Genomic DNA, 18,942 nt, shown 5'->3' with positions numbered 1-18,942 from the left:
TTTTGGGATTTGGCTGTAATATTTATAGAAATTTTTATTTTGGAATCTATTTCAGGAAGTAATTAGTGACTTCTTTCAAGTTCTGTTTTCCGCTCTTGTTCAAGAATAGCAGGATAGCTTTCCTTCATAATTTCTTGTAATATGATGTCTAGGCTCTCTTTTTGGTCATGGCTTTTAGATAGCCTGATAAATTGTAACTGATCTCTCCTAAATCTATTTTCCTTTTTGGAGGGGAAAGGAAGGGTCCTAAATCTATTTTCCAGATCAGTTGGTTTTTTCCAATGAGATATTTCATCTGTTTTTCTTCTTTTGATTTTTGTTTCAGTGTTTTTACATGGAGTCATTGGCATCTACTTGGCCAGTTTTGTTCCAATTTTTAAGAAATTATTTTCTTCAGTGAACTTTTGTACCTCCTTTCCATTTAGCCAATTCTGTTTTTTAATAAGTTCTTTTCTTTACTCGATTTATGTGTATTGTAAAAGTACCATTTGTTCTATTCTGGTTTTTCGTAGTATGATTTTCTTTAGAATTTTTTTGCACCTCTACCAAGCTCTTGATTCTTTTATTCCTTTTCCACATTTTTCCTCTGCCTCTTTTATTTGAGCTTGTCACAATGCAGTGTAAACACAGACTGCAAAGTCTACAAATCTGTGGTAAAGCTGATTCCAGTGTTTGGGATTGTGTGGAGTAAGAAATTAGTGTGTTATTTTCAAATATATTAGCAATATTAATATCTCCAAAATGAATAAGCCTAGGACCCCAGTAGGAGTTCTTAAGCAGGTCTCTTCAAGACGGGATCCCTTGTAGGACAAGATTCCCCTATCCCTTTCAGAATTACCTTTGGCTTCAGTGAGAGAGAAACAACTCATGTCTTTACTATCAAAAGAAACCAGTGTCTTTATTATGCAAAGTATTTTTGGGATTTTAGGATGTGTCTTTTGAGTTTGTATTTTAAAAATATTCAAAATTGTAGTCTAGTGATTTAGAAATAAGTTTTATGAACCTGAGGCTAGGCTAATAGCCTCTTCACTATTCTACAGCTCCCTTCCCCAGTTTCTTTCACAAGCAACCTTTGGTTGTTTTAATTTGCATTCATAATTCCTTTACCTCTTACTAGCCCAGCCTGTTCAATTTCCTTAATCTTTTCCAACACTTCTGAGTTTTATTTGGAGCTTTATCCTCCAATGTTTCCAAGCATATGGGAATAGATTTGCAATTTTTCAGTTGAGTCGTTTTTAGGTTTGTTCAAGGATTTATCAAGAGGCAGCATTGCAACAATTCAGGCTGAAACACTCTTTGAAACATTTCTTGGGCTATAGCATTGCAACAATTCTTGGGTTTTAGTAATCATTTCTTAGGACATGTATTTAAGATTATAATTTGTAAGTTTTGAGATTTCTTTCATAGAAATTGGGACAACCCAAACTACTTTTTCCCATGGGAAAAGAAGAAAAAGGTGGTAATTCTTTAGTCACATTTGGAAATATCAAAGGCCTATACTAATATTTATATATATATATATATATATATGTGCTTGGGGTGGGGAGGTTTCTTCTACTCTTAAAAAAGAGAGATTGATATCTTCTAGTGGAGGCACCTAACATCACTATTTTTTTGTAGGAAGTTGCCAGTCTATGATTACTAATTTTAAATCAGTATATACTGGGGCATAATCCACAATTTGATCCCACACAATAGGTATAGTGTATATTGGTCCTGGAGTTCAATTCCTCCCTCAGACATTTATTAGCTGTGTGACCCAGAGTCAGTCACCTAGACTCTGTTTGCTTCAGTTTCCATATCTGTAAAGTGGGGGTAATAATAGCAGTTACCTCCCATGGTAGTGAGGGACAAGTGACATAATAATTATAAAGTGCTTAATACAGTGTACATAGTGCTATATAAATCTTATCTATTATTATTTTACTTTTATTCACAAATTTATTTTAATAAATTATTCCATTTCTTCCTTTAAATTATTGATTAAAATATAAAATAGATTTTTTGGGTTATGCTAGTAGAAACTTCCTGACAAGTTGTCATTAATCATTTATGTCTATTTTTTGCGTCTAGCCATACAACTAGTTCCAAATCAATCTAATGATATTATTGGGTAATCTTTCATTCTTTTCCAAAGAATATGAAATGTCAGATGTTTTGCTAAAATCTAGGTAAATTGGTTTTCAGTTATATTTTAAATAAAAAGAATTCCTAGATGGCTAAACGTCTGTGGGGGAAGCATGTTTCAAAGCACAAATTTGATTCCCTAAATATTGTTTATAGAGACAAAAGTCATCTTTAAATATCTAGTTAATCTTATGAGCTGGAAATTATATATATCTCAGTGTATGATCTACATTTCATAGCTTTGTGTAGATTTGTTAAATAAAATAACCTAAGTGTTAATTCATTTTTATATATGCATTTATGTGTGTGTATGTGTTTGTGTATGTTTCATATATAGTTGAAATAATTTTTTGCACTGGTTATGTCCTGAGTCCTCTGGAATCATAGTTCGTCATTAGGTTGATTAGAGTTGTTTGTTTTTAAATGCTATGTTCTTATAAATCATTCTCCTGATTCTGCTCACTTTATTGCGTCTATTCATAAGTGTGAACAGGTTTCTCTGAAGCTGCCTTCTTCCAGCATTTCTTTTAGTACAATAGTATTCCATTTGATTTATATCATTTTTTCAACCATTCCCCAATCAATGTTTACCTTCTCAGGTTCCAATTCTTTGCTACCTCAAAAAGAGCTATAAATATTTATGTTTAATCTTACTCACTTTGTTTTGTTTAGGACAGATTCCTCCCATTCCCCATTCCTGTTATCCTCTCTTTTGTCTTTTTCTTCCTATTTTTCTGTTGAGTGAAATACATTTCTGTTTCCCAACTCTGTAGGTATGCGTACATTTCCTCAGTTTAGATCTTTTGCCTTATGGAATATTATATTCCAGACTCTCTTCTAAATTGTGGTGATCTAACTATGGCTTTGGAATACTTAAAATTTTTTTTATAGTTTGTAGTATTTTTTTCTTTGACTTGGAAACTCTGGCTTGGCTATAATATTTCTGGGAGTTTTCATTTTGGCTTTTTTCCTCTGATTCTAAAAAATCTGAGCATTTGCTTTTTGTTTTCTTTAAATATGATTTCTAAGTTACCTTTTTTTCATGTTTTTCAAGTAATCCAGTGATGCTTAAATATTTGTCCTTGATCTTTTTTCTGATTTAGTTAGATTCCTCATATTTTTCTCCTGTTTTTCCTTTGTTCTTTGGCCTAGTCCTATTTCTTGTTGTTTCATAGGTCCTTTAGTTTTTCTTTGGTCTGTTCTAATTTTCAGGGAATTTGTTGCTTTGACAACAAACTGAAAGTACAAAAGTTTTGTGCCAAACCACTAATTCTCTTTTGTATTTTTTCTTCTCTATAGTTTGTTTCTTTTCCACTTTTTTCCCTAGCATCCAGATTTTTTTGTTTGAAAAACATTTTTGTACTTTTTTTTCTACTTGCTCTTTGAGAAATTCTGGTTGAATTTTGGAACATGCTTTTTCTTTGAGATTTTGCTTTGTGGATATTTCAAATACATTATCTTCGGGGTTTGTTTCTTGAAAGTATCACTTTAACAGCTTTTTATGTGTTTTTTTTTTGCTCATTCATTCAGCCAATTTCCTGACTTTAGATTTTATGTTAGAGCCAGACTTTGAGGTTTATGAAGGAAGGTCTGGGATCTGGGCTGGTTTTGTTGCTGCTATCTTGGGTAGTAAGTGTTACACTATTCCAGGATCTCAGGAACACCTCAGACTAGGAACCTGCAAACTTTCAGTGTTCCCAAAGTTTGGTCATTGCCCTCATCCTCCATTTTTGACTGTGTACTGTAAGTTACTTACTTGGATTTGATTCTGAGCAATAGGCCTGTGGGTTTGTTCCAGTTGGAGTTTCAGGAGATTGCTGCTGGAGTTGGCCACCCTTATCCAATTAGAAAGCTTGGCTGGTTCAAAATGGTAGAACAATAGGTTTCCCTTTAGTTTGGGATTCTATCCTTGCTCGCAAACCTCTGTAGGTTTGAGACTGGGCTAGAAACTAAAACTGAGACGATCCTGGGTTCTGATCCTCAGAGCTGCTACTTACTCCTGAATATATTACTTGCTTGGTACAGAGGCTAGGCCCCATGACTGTTTCTCATCCTTGAATTCCAGTCCTAGTCTCAGTTCTTCTCTTCAAGCTATCTTAGATCTGTGACCTAGAACTAGTTTGTAAGGGAAAGGATTGCCCAATTGGCACCTGTTCTGCACTTAACATGAAAGTTTAAGCTTTTTTATGCTATAATTGAGACCTCTTCTTTCTTTGATTCACATCCTCTCCCTGCATTGGAAGGCTTTATATAGTGCATGTTTGGCCAGACTCTGCCCTGCCTGAGTGCAAACCTCTCATGGCTCTCTCTATGAGAATAATGGGCTAGAAAAATGGCTGATTTTTTTTTTTCTTAGAATTCCTAATTAGGTTATCATCTGCTACATTTTCAACATTTGTTTAGATTATGTCCTGGGGCAAATGGGGAATGGGTTTTGGAATTTGCTATACTGCTGATTGCTACTCTCCCGGTTTTGTCTTAAGCTAAATTTAATGGCTTATAGAACTGTTACTTATTTTTCTGAGTTATAAAGATTACTTACTATCAGGCAAGAATGGGATTTTTCTCTAACATAATTGATTAAAAGCAAGTCTTCTTGGTTTCTCATTTTTTGTATTCAACTTCTATTTGTAGCTTCACATGAAACAAGGAAGTTTTTTGGTGCTCAAAGCAAAAGATTTGGGGCTTCCAGTGTAAGTAGAGGGAATAGATGATATGGGGAGCATACTCTATTCATTTATTGGTAGAATTAACTTGATCTTACATAGAAGTTTTGTTTTTTTACTTTTAGAGGTACATCTGCCATTGCACCTATAATTGCTGCTGTCAAGGCTGGGAAAAGTGTCAATTATGAAGGAAGAGAGGTGAGTGAGACTGGGATTTTCATGAACTCAGGGGAAATGGTATTGGCTTAGAACTGAGACATAGAATTTTAGTCCTGTCTCTGGGTAGGGACTTCATGAGCATGTTGGATAGTTCACATTCTTTTCACTTAGCCCTATAACATAAAAGGATTATGTTATCCAAATTTTTCTTTACTGATCCACAGTTCTGCAACCAGTTTGGTTAGCATACCACAGGTATCAGAGTAAATTTTTTTGGTTGAATTATTTTCTCCACCAAAGTTTAGTGTATTTGAACAATGGTTGTAATTAGGTATAGTCACCTACTTTCTAAAGTTCTTCTGGTGAAATTGCATTTTGCCTAAAGAATTAACATTCTAGAGCCATACTCTTTGGTAGAGTTCTCTAGTTAAGTGGGAGGTTATTCTAGAGATAGGACATAAAGATATAGGTATATAAACCTAGCCTAAAAGACAAGTTATTTCAGGGCTAAAAGAAAGTGTAAACTCCTGGGCTCTGCCACTCTAAGCTCCAAGCTTAGTTGTTATAGATTATTGATACTTTTAGGTTTAATCTGTTATTTGCAAATTTAACAGAGGACTCATGTTATTAGTTATAGGATAAAGAAGTTATTATTCCAGTTCCTTATGTAACTCAACCAAAGTTTCTGTAAGCTCAACATCTAGGGTGTTGAACAAGGATGCATTTATTAGTATCATGGAAATTGAGTTGGAGAATTTTGATTGTTGTCTTTTGAAGGGTTGTATATCAAACCTTATTTCTCCTGCAGATGTTTTCAACCCAAATGCCTGTTGTTGTTGTTTATTATTATTTTATAGATTTTGCCAGAGGAGGTTTGTAGTCCACCAGATCCTGGCTCTGTTTTTATTGTGGTGGAATGCCCTGATCAAGGATTCATAGACCCTATCTGTGAAAATGACACCTTCCGGAGGTATGGAAATTTCTTGGCTTAGCTAAGTGAGAAAATACTTTGAGTTAACACAATACCAAATACAGGCTTTTTTTTTTTTTTTAAAACCCATTCTGTGATTTCATCATGCTCCTGGCTAAGAAACTACATTTTCCATGCACCTTGTGCCCTTCATAGATTTTAAGAGTACCAGAAGGTTAAGAGACTAGTCAGCATGTGTCAGAGTTAATACTTGAACTCGGCTTCTAAATTCAATGGCAGCTCTTTATCCACCATGTCCTGCTATGTCTTATTGAAAACAGATTAATCCTTCTTAAAGGATTTATGAGGATAGTAGTGATTATCTTTCTTTCAAGAGACCCATTATCTAAAACATTTAAAAAAAAAACTATAGTCAATGTCATATTTTTATCATATCTGCAAGGGCACATTTTTGAATACTCATTTAAAAACTGAAATTTAAAAAATTGCCTATTAGGACCAGACTGGTAGAAATTGTCTTTACTATAGTAATCATCTTGAGATTGAGTTTGTGGTATGTATTTAAAATAGTAATAGAAAACCAGAGATTCTTATCTTATCTCCTGCAGTGAAAGAGACATTCTAAAGTTAACTGTAATGTAGACATTATCTGAACTGTCTAAAAGCTGAGACAAAATAGAATTCCTGTTCTATTCTCTACCTTTTTTGTATTTGGGGTAGTGAAGAAGAATGCATATAGCATGGATTTATACTTTCTCAGACCCATCCATATTATGGGCAAACTCCAGCAAATCTTTATTCAAGGTCAGATTCCTTTAAGATAAACTTCTAGAAAATCGTAAAATCTGGTTTGGGGAGAACTTAGGGATCTTGGGGGAAAGTACTTCAGAAGAGAATTTTGGTTAGGAGATAGTATTCTTTTATAAAATTAAGATGCTAGGCGACCCTGCTGGCTAAAGGTAGAGAAATTATAGGGCCAGAGGTCTACAGATCTCCTCCCAGTTTAAAACCCTGTCTTTCAAAAACATGTTTTTATAGTTTCCTGCTTGGGGATACCCAAGCTCCTAGCTAAAGGTTTTTTTTTTTATTCTTTTTTTTTAAATTTTAAAAAAACCTTACCTTCCTTCTTAGAATTAATATTGTTGCATTAGTTCCAAGGCGAAGAGTAGTAAGAGCTATAGGCAATGGGGGTCAAGTGACTTGCCCAGGGTCACATAGCTAGAAAGTGCCTGAGACCAGATTTGAACCTAGGACCTCCCCTCTCTAGGCCTGGCTCTCAATCCACTGAGCCACCCAGCCGCTCTACAAGAGGTTTCAGAGACCATTTCTGTACCTGCCAGGTCTTTCAGGCCAAAGGAGACAGAGTGAATCAACTTTCAAGAAAAGAAAAACCCAAAAGGTAGGCAGAGATCATCTGGGGAAGTGAGGTGAGAGGAAAGCAGAGCCAGCAAAAGGCTGTAGCAAGGAGAGAAGAGCAAGCCACCCCATCCCTTTCTCCCCATATTTGCTATCCCAGGTTTGGAACTTAAGCTCAAGTAAACATTCAGAGTTTGAGATCCAGCCTAGGCAAATAGTGGTTAAGCCTAGAATCCCAGCTCAGAGCAATTGGACTGAAGTGGGCTGATCCTTGTGGACCAAGAGCGAAGTGAAGATTTTCAGTCTGGGTTTGGGATAAGGACATAGTACACAGTTTGGGGTGGTTGATAGTACTAAGTATTAAGTATTGATCTTTCTGCCTAAAGCTCGGTGCAGAGCTATAAGCAAGCTAATCAAGGGTGTGCCTGATTGGATCAAGTATACTTGCAAGATCAAAAACTTGAGCCTAAGCCTGTGGCTAGAATTTGATCAGCCCTTGATCAGAGTGAAATCAAAAGCTAATGCCCAAGCCTGAGGCAAATCCTTAAGTCATCACCCTCTCAAGGGGTCAATTGAATCAGCAGGGAGAGGGGGCTCCCAGAGCTCTCAGCCCTCAGACCCAGAAAATAAGCTGAGAATAACATCAAGCAAGGAATGAAGTTTAGGAGGGTACTCCAACTTCCCAGAAAACAGAGCCTACCTATAATTAGATAGGAAAAATGAACAAACAACCAAAAAAGCACCTAAGAAAAGAATTTTTATGGAGGCAAAGAGCAAGGTACAGAAACAGAAGGGGATAGCGAAAGCAAAGCAAACATAGTCCAAAAGAAAAATATGGATTTGACACAAATTCTCAAAGAGCTCAAAAAAAAAGCTTCAAAAATCAATTGGAAAAGAGGGGAAGAGAATTGAAAATGATGCAAGAAAAAAGGAAAGTGATGCAAGGAGAAATGAAAGTGATATTAGAAGAAATGGGCCAATTGAAAAAGGAGAACCAAGAACTGACAGGAAAATCAGATCTTAAAAATCAGAATTGGTCATCTAGAAACTAATGATTTCATGACAAATCAAGAAACAATTTAAAAAAGCCAAATCAAAGGAATGAAAAAAAAAAACAGAGGAAAACATGAAATATCTTATTGTTAAAACAACTGACCTAGAAAATAGGTTGAGGAGAGACAGTTTGAGAATTATTGGACTACCTAAAAGCCATGATCAAGAAAAAACCTTGGACATCATATAAAATTATTAAAGATAACTTCCCAGAGATCCTCGAACAAGAAAATAAAATTGAAATTGAAAGAATTAACATCACCTTCAGAAAGAAATCCTCAAATGACAACGTCTAGGAATATAATCGCTAAATTCAAGAGTCACCAAGCCAAGTTAAAAATACTTCAAGAAGCCAGAAAGAAACCATTCAGATACCATGCAGTTACAGTCAGGACCACACAGGATCTAACAGCTTCAAATTAACTTTGAGCCTCTCACTTACAACATACAAAAAGAAGGATCCCGGGTTTTTTGTTGCTCTCTCCTAGATGGAACTAGCCTTCTTCAAGGAAAAACCTTCCTCTGATTTGAGGAATATTTTTAAAACTAAATACTCAGGCCACATAACCTTCCTAAAAATGAGAGATACCTCTAACCAAAAATCATTTAGTGTTAGGGCAAGTGCTATTTTATTTCATTTCGTTTCGTTTCGTTTCGTTTCGTTTCGTTTTGTTTTGTTTTGTTTTGTTTTATTTTATTTTTTAAACCCTCACCTTCCATCTTGGAGTCAATACTGTTGTATTGGCTCCAAAGCAGAAGTGTGGTAAGGGTAGGCAATGGGGGTCAAGTGACTTGCCCAGGGTCACACAGCTGGGAAGTGTCTAAGACCAGATTTGAACCTAGGACCTCCCATCTCTAGTTGGTCCAATTTTCCTCAGAATAAGGGGACTCTTGACCAGACTACCTATGTGAGCATGACAAAATACCTAAATTTCCTAGATTTTAGCTAAAAGAAAATTCAACAATCTGTAAAACACAAATAGACTTAAAGACAAACATGAAACAGATCACATAACAGTATTGGGTTCACAAAAGGAAGAAGGAGAGAAACCTTCTAAAAACAGAGGCTTACCTGAACCCATAGCCAGAGTTCCTCGGGGAGGGATCCAGACTTACTTAAGGGTCCCATGTCTCAAGTTGTGAAATCTTTTACACAGTTTAGGTCCAGGTCCCAAGGGATGCCACTATAAAAATAAGATGCTGGGAGACCCTTCTGGGTAAAGATCTGGCTTTATTGTAGCAGAGAAATCACAGGGCCAGAGTTCTGCAGGTTTCATCCCAGTTCAAAACCTGAGACCCAATCTTGCAAATCAGTGTCCTCAACCCCCCAACAAAAAAGTCTCCAAGAGCTTTTGGAGACCATTTCTGGACCTGCCAAGGTCATTTCTAGGTCACTCTGAGGTAATTTCTAGGCCTGCCAGATCTGCAGACACTGTAGTCCTTGGGTGACCTGTTTTTTGTTTCTTTATTTGGTAACTTCCTACATGAGCTAGCTTGTGCAATATAGAATGGATTAACACATTTATGATTAACATAGTGACTTATGATTAATATAATAACATACATTTTAAATTATAATGCAAGTATTATCTTGAGACTACATTCTTATTTTGGTTACATACACAGACTTTTTTCCTGAGACTAAATTCTTACTATAAATCACACAGTTAAAGATATCAAAACTAAAGGGATTCTTAAGCTGTTACAGTGAAGGGCAGCTAAATTAAGTTTCCTTATTATACCTTTTAGGGAAATTCCCTGGGTACTGACTTGACATTTCAGTTGAGCATATTTAGAGGTTATGGTAGCAAAAAGCCCCACTGTGTAGCTGCAGTAGGTGGCTAAATTGACTCAAGTCAGCTAGTCCATAGGAGAATATGATTTGTTCCAATCTCAGTTGAGTGCCACATGTACTTGTTTTACTGTTTTCATTAAATTACTATTAATTTTAGGTATCAAGAAGAAGAGTCTGAGACCCATGTAGCTGTGGTTGTTCACATGACTCCAGAATCAGTATTGCAGGATAGCAGATATCAGCAGTGGATGGAAAGGTATGTGGCAAGACATAGCAAAATTAACATTTGTGTGTTGTCTCATAGGCTGTCAGAACTATAAGAGATATGAGGTAATCTGATCTATCCAGCTCATTTTTCAGATTTAGAAATAGAAGCTTAGAGAAGTTAATATAATACTTTATATAAAGAGAGATATGTGTATTTTATACATTTATAAATCTATGTGACTATCTATCTTGTGATGTACAAAGTCCTTTCCCTAAAACAACCCTTAAGGCTAGGTAGCAGTTTTCCCAAGAGTTTAAAATGTTGTGGCTGTAATTATATAAAAGCAGGGCAGAAATAGTTTCTTTTCTATTCTCTACTGTAAGGGGGAAAAGGGGATTTTTGGTTGAATATATTAAAAGGCTAGGTCAACAGGGAATTGAATAATTATCAATTCCCAATTAAAGAATAACCTCAAGTCAAAATGACTTTTATGGAAGTTTATTTACAAATGAGAACAGAGAGATAAGAGAGTAAGAAATTTAGAGAGAGGATAAGGTTAAGATAAGATAATTAACCTGACAAACTAAATAATTCCCTTAGGTTCCTGATTTAACCCAAGCAGATATAACTAGTCCTCAGTTAGAAAAAGGATAAGCCTTGAACATAGGGCCAAGGCCCGAAGGCCCAGGATGCAGCAAAAGCTTCAGTCACAGAGTCTCTTTTGAAAGGGAAGTTTCTTAAGAGAAGTTTAGGAAGATCCAGTCTTTACACTCACCACTTGGAATTCCAAAGGAAAGATTTAAGAACAGTCTCACCAAGATCTTAAGCACAAACCAGAAGTGCTCCTTCAGGTCCTGTTCACCAGAATAGACCCTCAGCTCACTGAACTCTCTTTTTATTTTTATTTCTTTTTTGGGGGGGGGACACTTTTTTTTAATATTTTATTTTTTAGAAAAATTTTCCATGGTTACATGATTCATATTTTTACTTTCCCCTGCACCCCTCCTTCAATCCCCCCCTCCCTTAGCCAAAGCGCATTTCCACTGGTTTTAACATGTCGATCAAGACTTATTTCCATATTATTAATAGTTGCATTGGGGTGGTCATTTTGAGTCTACTTCGCCAATCATCTTCCACATCAAACCATGTGTTCAAGCAGTTGTTTTTCTTCTGTGTTTCTACTCCCACAGTTCTTCCTCTGAATGTGGAGAGCTTCCTTTCTCATAAATCCCTCAGAATTGTCATTGCTGCTAGTACAGAAGTCCATTACATTTGATTTTACTAGTGTATCAATCTCTTTGTACAATGTTCTTCTTTCTCTGCTCCTTTCACTCTGCATCAATTCCTTTGAGCACAATAGTATTCCATCACCAGCATATACCACAATTTGTTCAGCCATTCCCCAATTGAAGGGCATACCCTTGTTTTCCAGTTTTTTGCCACCACAAAAAGCCTGGCTATAAATATTTTTGTACAAGTCTGTTTATCTAGGATCTCTTTGGGGTACAAACCCAGCAATGCTATGGCTGGATCGAAAGGCAGGCAGTCTTTTAGAACTCTTTGGGCATAGTTCCAAATTGCCATCCAGAATGATTGGGTCAATTCACAACTCCACCAGCAATGCCTTTATGTCCCAATTTTGCCACATCACCTCCAATATTTATTACTCTCACCTGCTATCATTTTAGCCATTCTGCTAGGTGTGAAGTGGTGCCTCAGAGTTGTTTTGATTTGCATTTCTCTAATTACAAGCGATTTAGAACACTTCTTATGTACTTATTGATAGTTTTGATTTCTTTATCTGAAAATTGCCTATTCATGTCCCTTGCCCATTTATCAATTGGGGAATGGCTTGATTTTTTATACAATTGATTTAGCTCCTTGTATATTTGAGTAATTAAACCTTTGTCAGAGTTTTTTGTTATAAAGATTTTTTCCCCACTTTCTTGTTTCCCTTCTGATTTTGGTTGCATTGTTTTTATTTGTACAAAACCTTTTTAATTTAATATAATCAAAATTATTTATTTTACATTTTGTAATTTTTTCTAACTCTTGCTTGGTTTTAAAATTTTCCCTTTCCCAGAGATCTGACAAGTATACTCTTCTGTGTTCTCTTAATTTACTTATAGTTTCCTTCATTATATTCAAGTCATTCACCCATTCTGAATTTATTTTGGGGTAGGGTGTGAGATGTTGATGTAAATCTAATCTCTCCCATATTGTTTTTCAATTTTCCCAACAGTTTTTGTCAAATACTGGATTTTTGTCCCCAAAATTGGGCTCTTTGGGTTTATCATATATTGTCTTGCTGATGTCACTTACCCCAAGTCTATTCCACTGATCCTCCCTTCTGTCCCTTAGCCAGTACCATATTGTTTTTTGTTTGTTTGTTTTGTTTTTTTAAAATCCTTACTTTCTGTCTTGGAGTCAATACTGTGTATTGGCTCCAAGGCAGAAGAGTGGTAAGGGTAGGCAATGGGGGTCAAGTGACTTGCCCAGGGTCACACAGCTTGGAAGTATCTGAGGCCAGATTGAGCCTAGGATCTCCTGTCTCTAGGCCTGGCTTTCAATCCACTGAGCTACCCAGCTGCCCCCCAGTACCATATTGTTTTTTTTTTTTAAACCCTTGTACTTTGGTGTATTGTCTCATAGGTGGAAGATTGGTAAGGGTGGGCAATGGGGGTCAAGTGACTTGCCCAGGGTCACACAGCTGGGAAGTGGCTGAGGCTGGGTTTGAACCTAGGACCTCCTCTCTAGGCCTGACTCTCACTCCACTGAGCTACCCAGCTGCCCCTACCATATTGTTTTGTTGACAGCTGCTTTATAGTATAGGTTAATATCTGGTACTGCTAGGCCACCTTCCTTCACGGTTTTTTCATTATTTCCCTTGATATTCTTGATCTTTTGTTCTTCCAAATGAATTTTGTTATAATTTTTTCTAATTTAGTAAAAAAAGTTTTTTGGTAGTTTGATAGGTATGGCACTAAATAGGTAAATTAATTTGGTTACAATGGTCATTTTTATTATGTTAGCTTGTCCTACCATGAGCAATCAATGTTTTTCCAATTGTTTAGATCTAGTTTTAATTATTTGGAAAGTGTTTTGTAGTTGTGTCCATATAATTCATGTGTTTGTTTTGCTAGATAGATTCCTAAGTATTTTACATTGTCTAGGGTGATTTTTTAGTGGTGTTTCTCTTTCTACCTCTTGCTGCTGTGATGTGTTGGAAATATATAGAAATGCTAATGATTTATGGGCATTTATTTTGTATCCTGCAACTTTGCTAAAGTTGTTCATTGTTTCTACTAGCTTTTTAGTTGATTCTCTAGGATTTTTTAAGTATTCCATCATATCATTTGCAAAAAGTGATAGCTTAGTCTCCTCATTGCCTATTTTAATACTTACAATTCTTTTTTCTTCTCTAATTGCTACTGCTAGTGTAGTACAATGTTAAACAATAGAGGTGACAATGGGCATCCTTGTTTCACTCCTGATCTTATTGGAAGCCTTTTCATTTATTCCCATTGCATATGATGCTTGTTGATGGTTTTAGGTATATACTGTTTATTATTTTTAGGAAAGGTCTTTCTATTCCTATACTTTCCAATGTTTTCAATAGGAATGGGTGTTGTATTTTGTCAAAGGCTTTTTCAGCATCTATTGAAATAATCATGTGATTTTTGTTTGTTAGACTGTTGATATGGTCAATTATGTGGATGGTTTTCCTAATGTTGAACCATCCTTGCATTCCTGGTATAAATCCCACCTGATCATGATGGATAACCCTCTTGATCACTTGCAGGAGTCTTTTTGCTAGTATTCTATTTAAGATTTTTGCATCTATGTTCATTAGGGAGATTGGTCTGTAGTTTTCTTTCTCTGTTTTTGATCTACCTGGCTTTGGAATCAGTATCATATTTGTGTCATAAAAGGAATTTGGTAGGACTCCTTCTTTGCTTATTATATCAAATAATTTGTGTAGTATTGGGATCAGTTGTTCTTTGAATGTCCTTCCACTTGTGAATCCATCAGGCCCTGGAGATTTTTTCTTTGGGAGTTCTTTGATGGCTTGTTCAATTTCTTTTTCTGATATGGGATTATTTAGGTATTCTATTTCTTCTGCTGTTAGTCTAGGCAATTTGTATTTTTGTAAATATTCATCCATATCTCTTAGATTGCTATATTTATTGCCATATAATTGGGTGAAATAGTTTTTAATGATTGCCTTAATTTCCCCTTCATTAGAGGTGAGGTCTCCCTTTTCATCTTTGATACTGTCAATTTGGTTTTCTTCTTTCCTTTTTTTAATTAGATTGACCAGTACTTTGTCTATTTTATCTGTTTTTTCAAAATACCAGCTTCTAGTCTTATTTATTAATTCAATAGTTCTTTTACTTTCAATTTTATTAATTTCTCCCTTGATTTTTAGTATTTCTAATTTAGTTTTCATCTTATTCCCCTCTTATTTTTCTTTAGGATCTTTTTAAGCTACTCTCCCCTCACCCCTGCCCTCTCCTTTCCTAATGTTACTTCCCTCCCCACCAGTCCTTTTGTCACCCTTCTACTTCTCTATAGGGCACGAATCAATTCTCTGCCTCAATGGATCTGATTGTTCTTCCCTCTTTAAGTTGATTTCAATGCACTTAAGTATTAAATATTTCCACACTCTCATGTGCTTCTTTGTGGAATATAAATTTACTCCATTTTGTTTGTTTTCCCCTTTTTCTTAATATTACCTTATTTTTTTTCCCCTCTAGTTTTGTATCAAGTGTGTTTCTTTAAGTTGTTGTTTTTCATGTTTCTGATTCATTCATCTCTATCCCATGTATGGGTGAGTTTATTCCATTCACATTCAAAGTTATGATTGCTAATTGTATATTTCTCTTCATCCTGTTCTTATTCTTTTCCTTCTTCACTACCTCCTTAAGTGATTGTTATGTTTCTGATTCATCCTTTCCTTAATCTACCTTCCTTCTTAACTCTCCTCTTCCTTTAACAACCCTTTCCTATATCTCTGTTGTTTGAAATGTATTTCTATATGTAGCTCTACATTCTATATGTTTAATTATTTTCTTTCTTCCTTTGACTAGTTTGAGAGTGAGGTTCAAGTGTTGCCTGCCCCCCTTTTTCCCCCTCCTTTGTTGTATATACTTCTACTTGTATGCCCCATTTATGTAAAATAATTTCCCCCATTCTTCCTCTTCCTCACCCCCTTTCCCAGTATATTTCTTTTGGTTTTGAGGTATTATATCCATCACCTCTCCATATTAGAATGTTAACAATCTACTGCCTTATTTAGTTCCTTATGATTGTTCATTCATGTTTATCTTTTTTTCATTGCTTTCTTCATTCTTTTATACAGTTCATTTCTGGTCATCAGTAGGAATGTTTTGAAGTCCTATATTTAAATATCCTTTTTTCCCCACTGTAGCTTTGCTAGCTAAATAAGTCTAAATCTTCTACAGTCTGGAAAATCATATAGCAAGATCTCTGCTATGTTGTGATTATGACTCGTGTGTAGGCAAGTAAATTCTCTCTGATTAGTTTTTTTTCTTTTAATCAGATTCAGATATCTTAGTATCTGAATCTGGACTTTTTTTGCTTTCTTGAATTCAGTCTAGAGTTTTTTTATTCATGACTTTCAGGCAGTCCATTGATTCTGAAAATTCTCTCTTCTGGATCTGTTTTCCATTTTAGTTTTTTTGCTGAGAGTTGCCTCATTTAGCTTCATCAAGTTCTAATTTTCAAGTAGTTATTTTCTTGGTTAAGTGTTATACTTCTTGTTCCAAGTTTATTATCTTTTCATAACCTTCTTCTAATGCTCTCATTTGGTCTTTTAAGATTATCTTTTGTCTCTTTTTTTAGCTCTTGGTAACTATTTCAGGTATTCTGATCTTTTTCTTCCCCAAAGAGCATTTTACTTTGAGGTTTTGTTGTTAGGTTTTCAAGTTGTTCTCTTTTGTGGTTTGGGTTTGTGACTTGAGTTTCAAGTTGTTATAATGACTCTTCATGGTGTGATTATATATTTTTGTTCGTTTATTTTTTTTTCTTTCAGCCTACTTCTTGACTTTGAACTTTGTTAGTTCTGGACTCTTCATACTTCTAAAGGGAATGCTTTTCCTGAGTTTCTGTCCTCATCTTTTTCTGCTGCTTTCACTACTCAGGCTACAGGCTACAAATTTTCATTCCTTCCAGAGTGATGTAGTCTGCTCTCTGCTCACTACTTAAGTTGAATGCTACAAGTTCCTAACTCAAGTTTTGGTCCATTGGCTTGTCCCTGGTTGGGAATTTTGTTAGACTACTGCTAGACTAAACTAATTTGTCTTCTGGGAAAGACTTCAATGACTGAATTGTAAACTTTCCTTTTATCTGGGACTTCTACATTGTTGATTCCACTGCAGGTTTACAGTGTTGGCTAGAATCAAGACCCTCCTCTACCGTAAAGCGACACATATATTCTTTGTTTTCAGAACTTTTTCCTTGTACAGTATAGTGAAAATTCAACTATTCCTTCCTCTTTCCCCATTTTTCTGTCTTCCCCTTTTATGTTCTTATTTTACCCTATTCCCTCTGATCCTCTTATTTGAACTTACTCTTTACTTCTCTACTTTGTCTCCTTTCATATTATATATCTTTCCTTCATACTCTAGGCTTTTAATTTCACTTTAGTTCCATCTCTCTTACTTACATATTAGTTTTCTTTTCCAGGTTTGGCCCTCAGACACAGCACCTGATCTTGAATGAAAATTGTACTTCTGTACACAATCTTCGCAGCCTTAAGATTCAAACTCAGCTCAACCTTATTGACTCAGACATATTTCCCCAGCTTACCAGCTACAATTGCAAGGTAGAATATCTATTATTATTCTTTATTAATTGGCATTCTGTGGATTTTCTTTTCTTTATTCTATTTTTTAAACCTTTTTTAGGAGGATCTGGCTAAATTCTCCTTGCCTGTAATCCGTGGTGAGTGCCTCTTGAAATACCAGCTAAGACCCAAACTACAATGGCAGAGGTATGCATTTCTGGAATCATGTTGCTGAACTTTGAGTGGGGACGTTGAGAACCTTAACTGTTTCAGTTTATTAGATTGTTGAATCGTACCAATTCTCTATAATTTTGTCTGTATTAGAATAATGTCCCTTTTCTTATATATAATGTCTCCTCTTTCTGGGTTGTTTTAAGATTATAGACAAATGACCTTGCCTTAAACTATTTTAGTGAATGGTCAAATTGTATTTCAGGCAATAAAAAGAAGTCTTGAGTAGTTAGATTTTCCAGTAATGCTGATAGTTTTGTGGAGGGGTTCACTGTCTTTGATATTACTAAGGACTCTTCCTTGTTACCCCATTTGGGGTTTTCTCAAAAATATGCCATTTCCTTCTTCAACTTACTTGATAGATGAGGAAACTGAGGCAAACAGTCCAGGTTCACACTGCTAGTAATTGTTAGGCTAGATTTGAACTCAGGAAGATTAAGGAGGTGAAGCCAAGGTGTTAGAGAAAAGATAGAGGATTCCCTGACCTCTCTTAAGTTCCCCTCCAAACAACTTTTAAAAATAACACCTCAAAATGAATTCTGAAGTGGCAGAACCCACAAAAAATCCCACAATGAGGCAAATCAGTTTTCTATCCCAAGATAACCAAGAAGGTTAACAGGAAAAGTCTTATCACCAGGGTGGGAGTGGAGTACTCTTTGACACAGGACATACTAGGGCAAGGCTCTGCTGCAGCAAACTATCAGCAGGCTTTCAGGGCAACTGAACAAGCAGCAGCAGTTTCCAGAACCTAGCTCTTAGCCAACATATGGTAAAGAGGTTGTACAACTGGGCAAAAGGGGTCCCTTTATTGGCACTTAGTAGAGGCCTCTGTTGCATTGCCCATGCACATATCTGGGTCAAAGGCCTAGACTAAGAGGAGTAGTAGCATACATATCTTGTGGACATAGGGGACTGATAATCCTGTTCACAGGTCCAAATGGGAAAAGAATGCTTTCAGTTGTTTGTAGACCAGAGCATAGGCCAGGTGAATATTAACCACACCTCTCCGTAGATCATCTCTTTGAAAAAACTGATAACGCATAGATTCCCAAAACTAGCTCTGAAAGAAGATGTACAGAAAACTTGAAAGTAAGGACAGTGACACCTCTACCCTAGGAGCATAACCCAACTTTAATAGCTTTCAAGTTAAAAGTTATAGAAATAAGCTGGAAAAATGAGCAAATAACAATCAGCCTCCCCCCCAATATATTTACTATAGTGCCTGGAAAGATCAAAACACAAACTTAGAAGAAAACAAAGTAAAAACAACTACTCCAAAGACTTGAGAGAAAAATGTGAATTGGTCTCTGGCCCAAAAACAATTCCTGGGAGAGCTCAAAAAAGATTTTTAAAAATAGGGAGGAAGAGGAAAAATTGTGAAAAAGAATAGATAGACTGGTAAAGAAGAAAGAAAAAAAAATACTGATGAAATAATACCTTTAAAAAATTTGAATAAACCAAATGGTAAAGAAGCACAAAATTTTACCAAAGATCCATTTCTTTAAAAAAGCAGAATTGCAATGCAACTACCAACAATTTGGAAATTGGTCTTGTTCAAGGACACATGACAAAACTAGTGGAAACGCGCATCGGCCAAGGGTGGGGGGG

The 18,942-nt window shown here is 35.7% G+C and overlaps 1 protein-coding gene across 1 annotated transcript in view; it reads left to right on the top strand.

Annotated features, from left to right (window-relative positions):
- The window catches only part of ELAC2 (elaC ribonuclease Z 2), a 68,267-nt gene that overhangs the window by 20,723 nt on the left and 28,602 nt on the right, over positions 1-18,942 (top strand). The window contains exons 9-14 of the mRNA XM_044675181.1: positions 4,762-4,820; positions 4,919-4,991; positions 5,810-5,922; positions 10,245-10,343; positions 17,004-17,142; positions 17,225-17,330. Coding sequence (XP_044531116.1) covers positions 4,762-4,820; positions 4,919-4,991; positions 5,810-5,922; positions 10,245-10,343; positions 17,004-17,142; positions 17,225-17,330 — 589 coding nt within the window. The remainder of the gene's footprint in view (positions 1-4,761; positions 4,821-4,918; positions 4,992-5,809; positions 5,923-10,244; positions 10,344-17,003; positions 17,143-17,224; positions 17,331-18,942) is intronic.

Source organism: Gracilinanus agilis, chromosome 4 (assembly GCF_016433145.1).
Source record: "Gracilinanus agilis isolate LMUSP501 chromosome 4, AgileGrace, whole genome shotgun sequence".
NCBI lineage: Eukaryota > Metazoa > Chordata > Mammalia > Didelphimorphia > Didelphidae > Gracilinanus > Gracilinanus agilis.
This window is presented reverse-complemented; position numbering and strand designations above follow the sequence as displayed.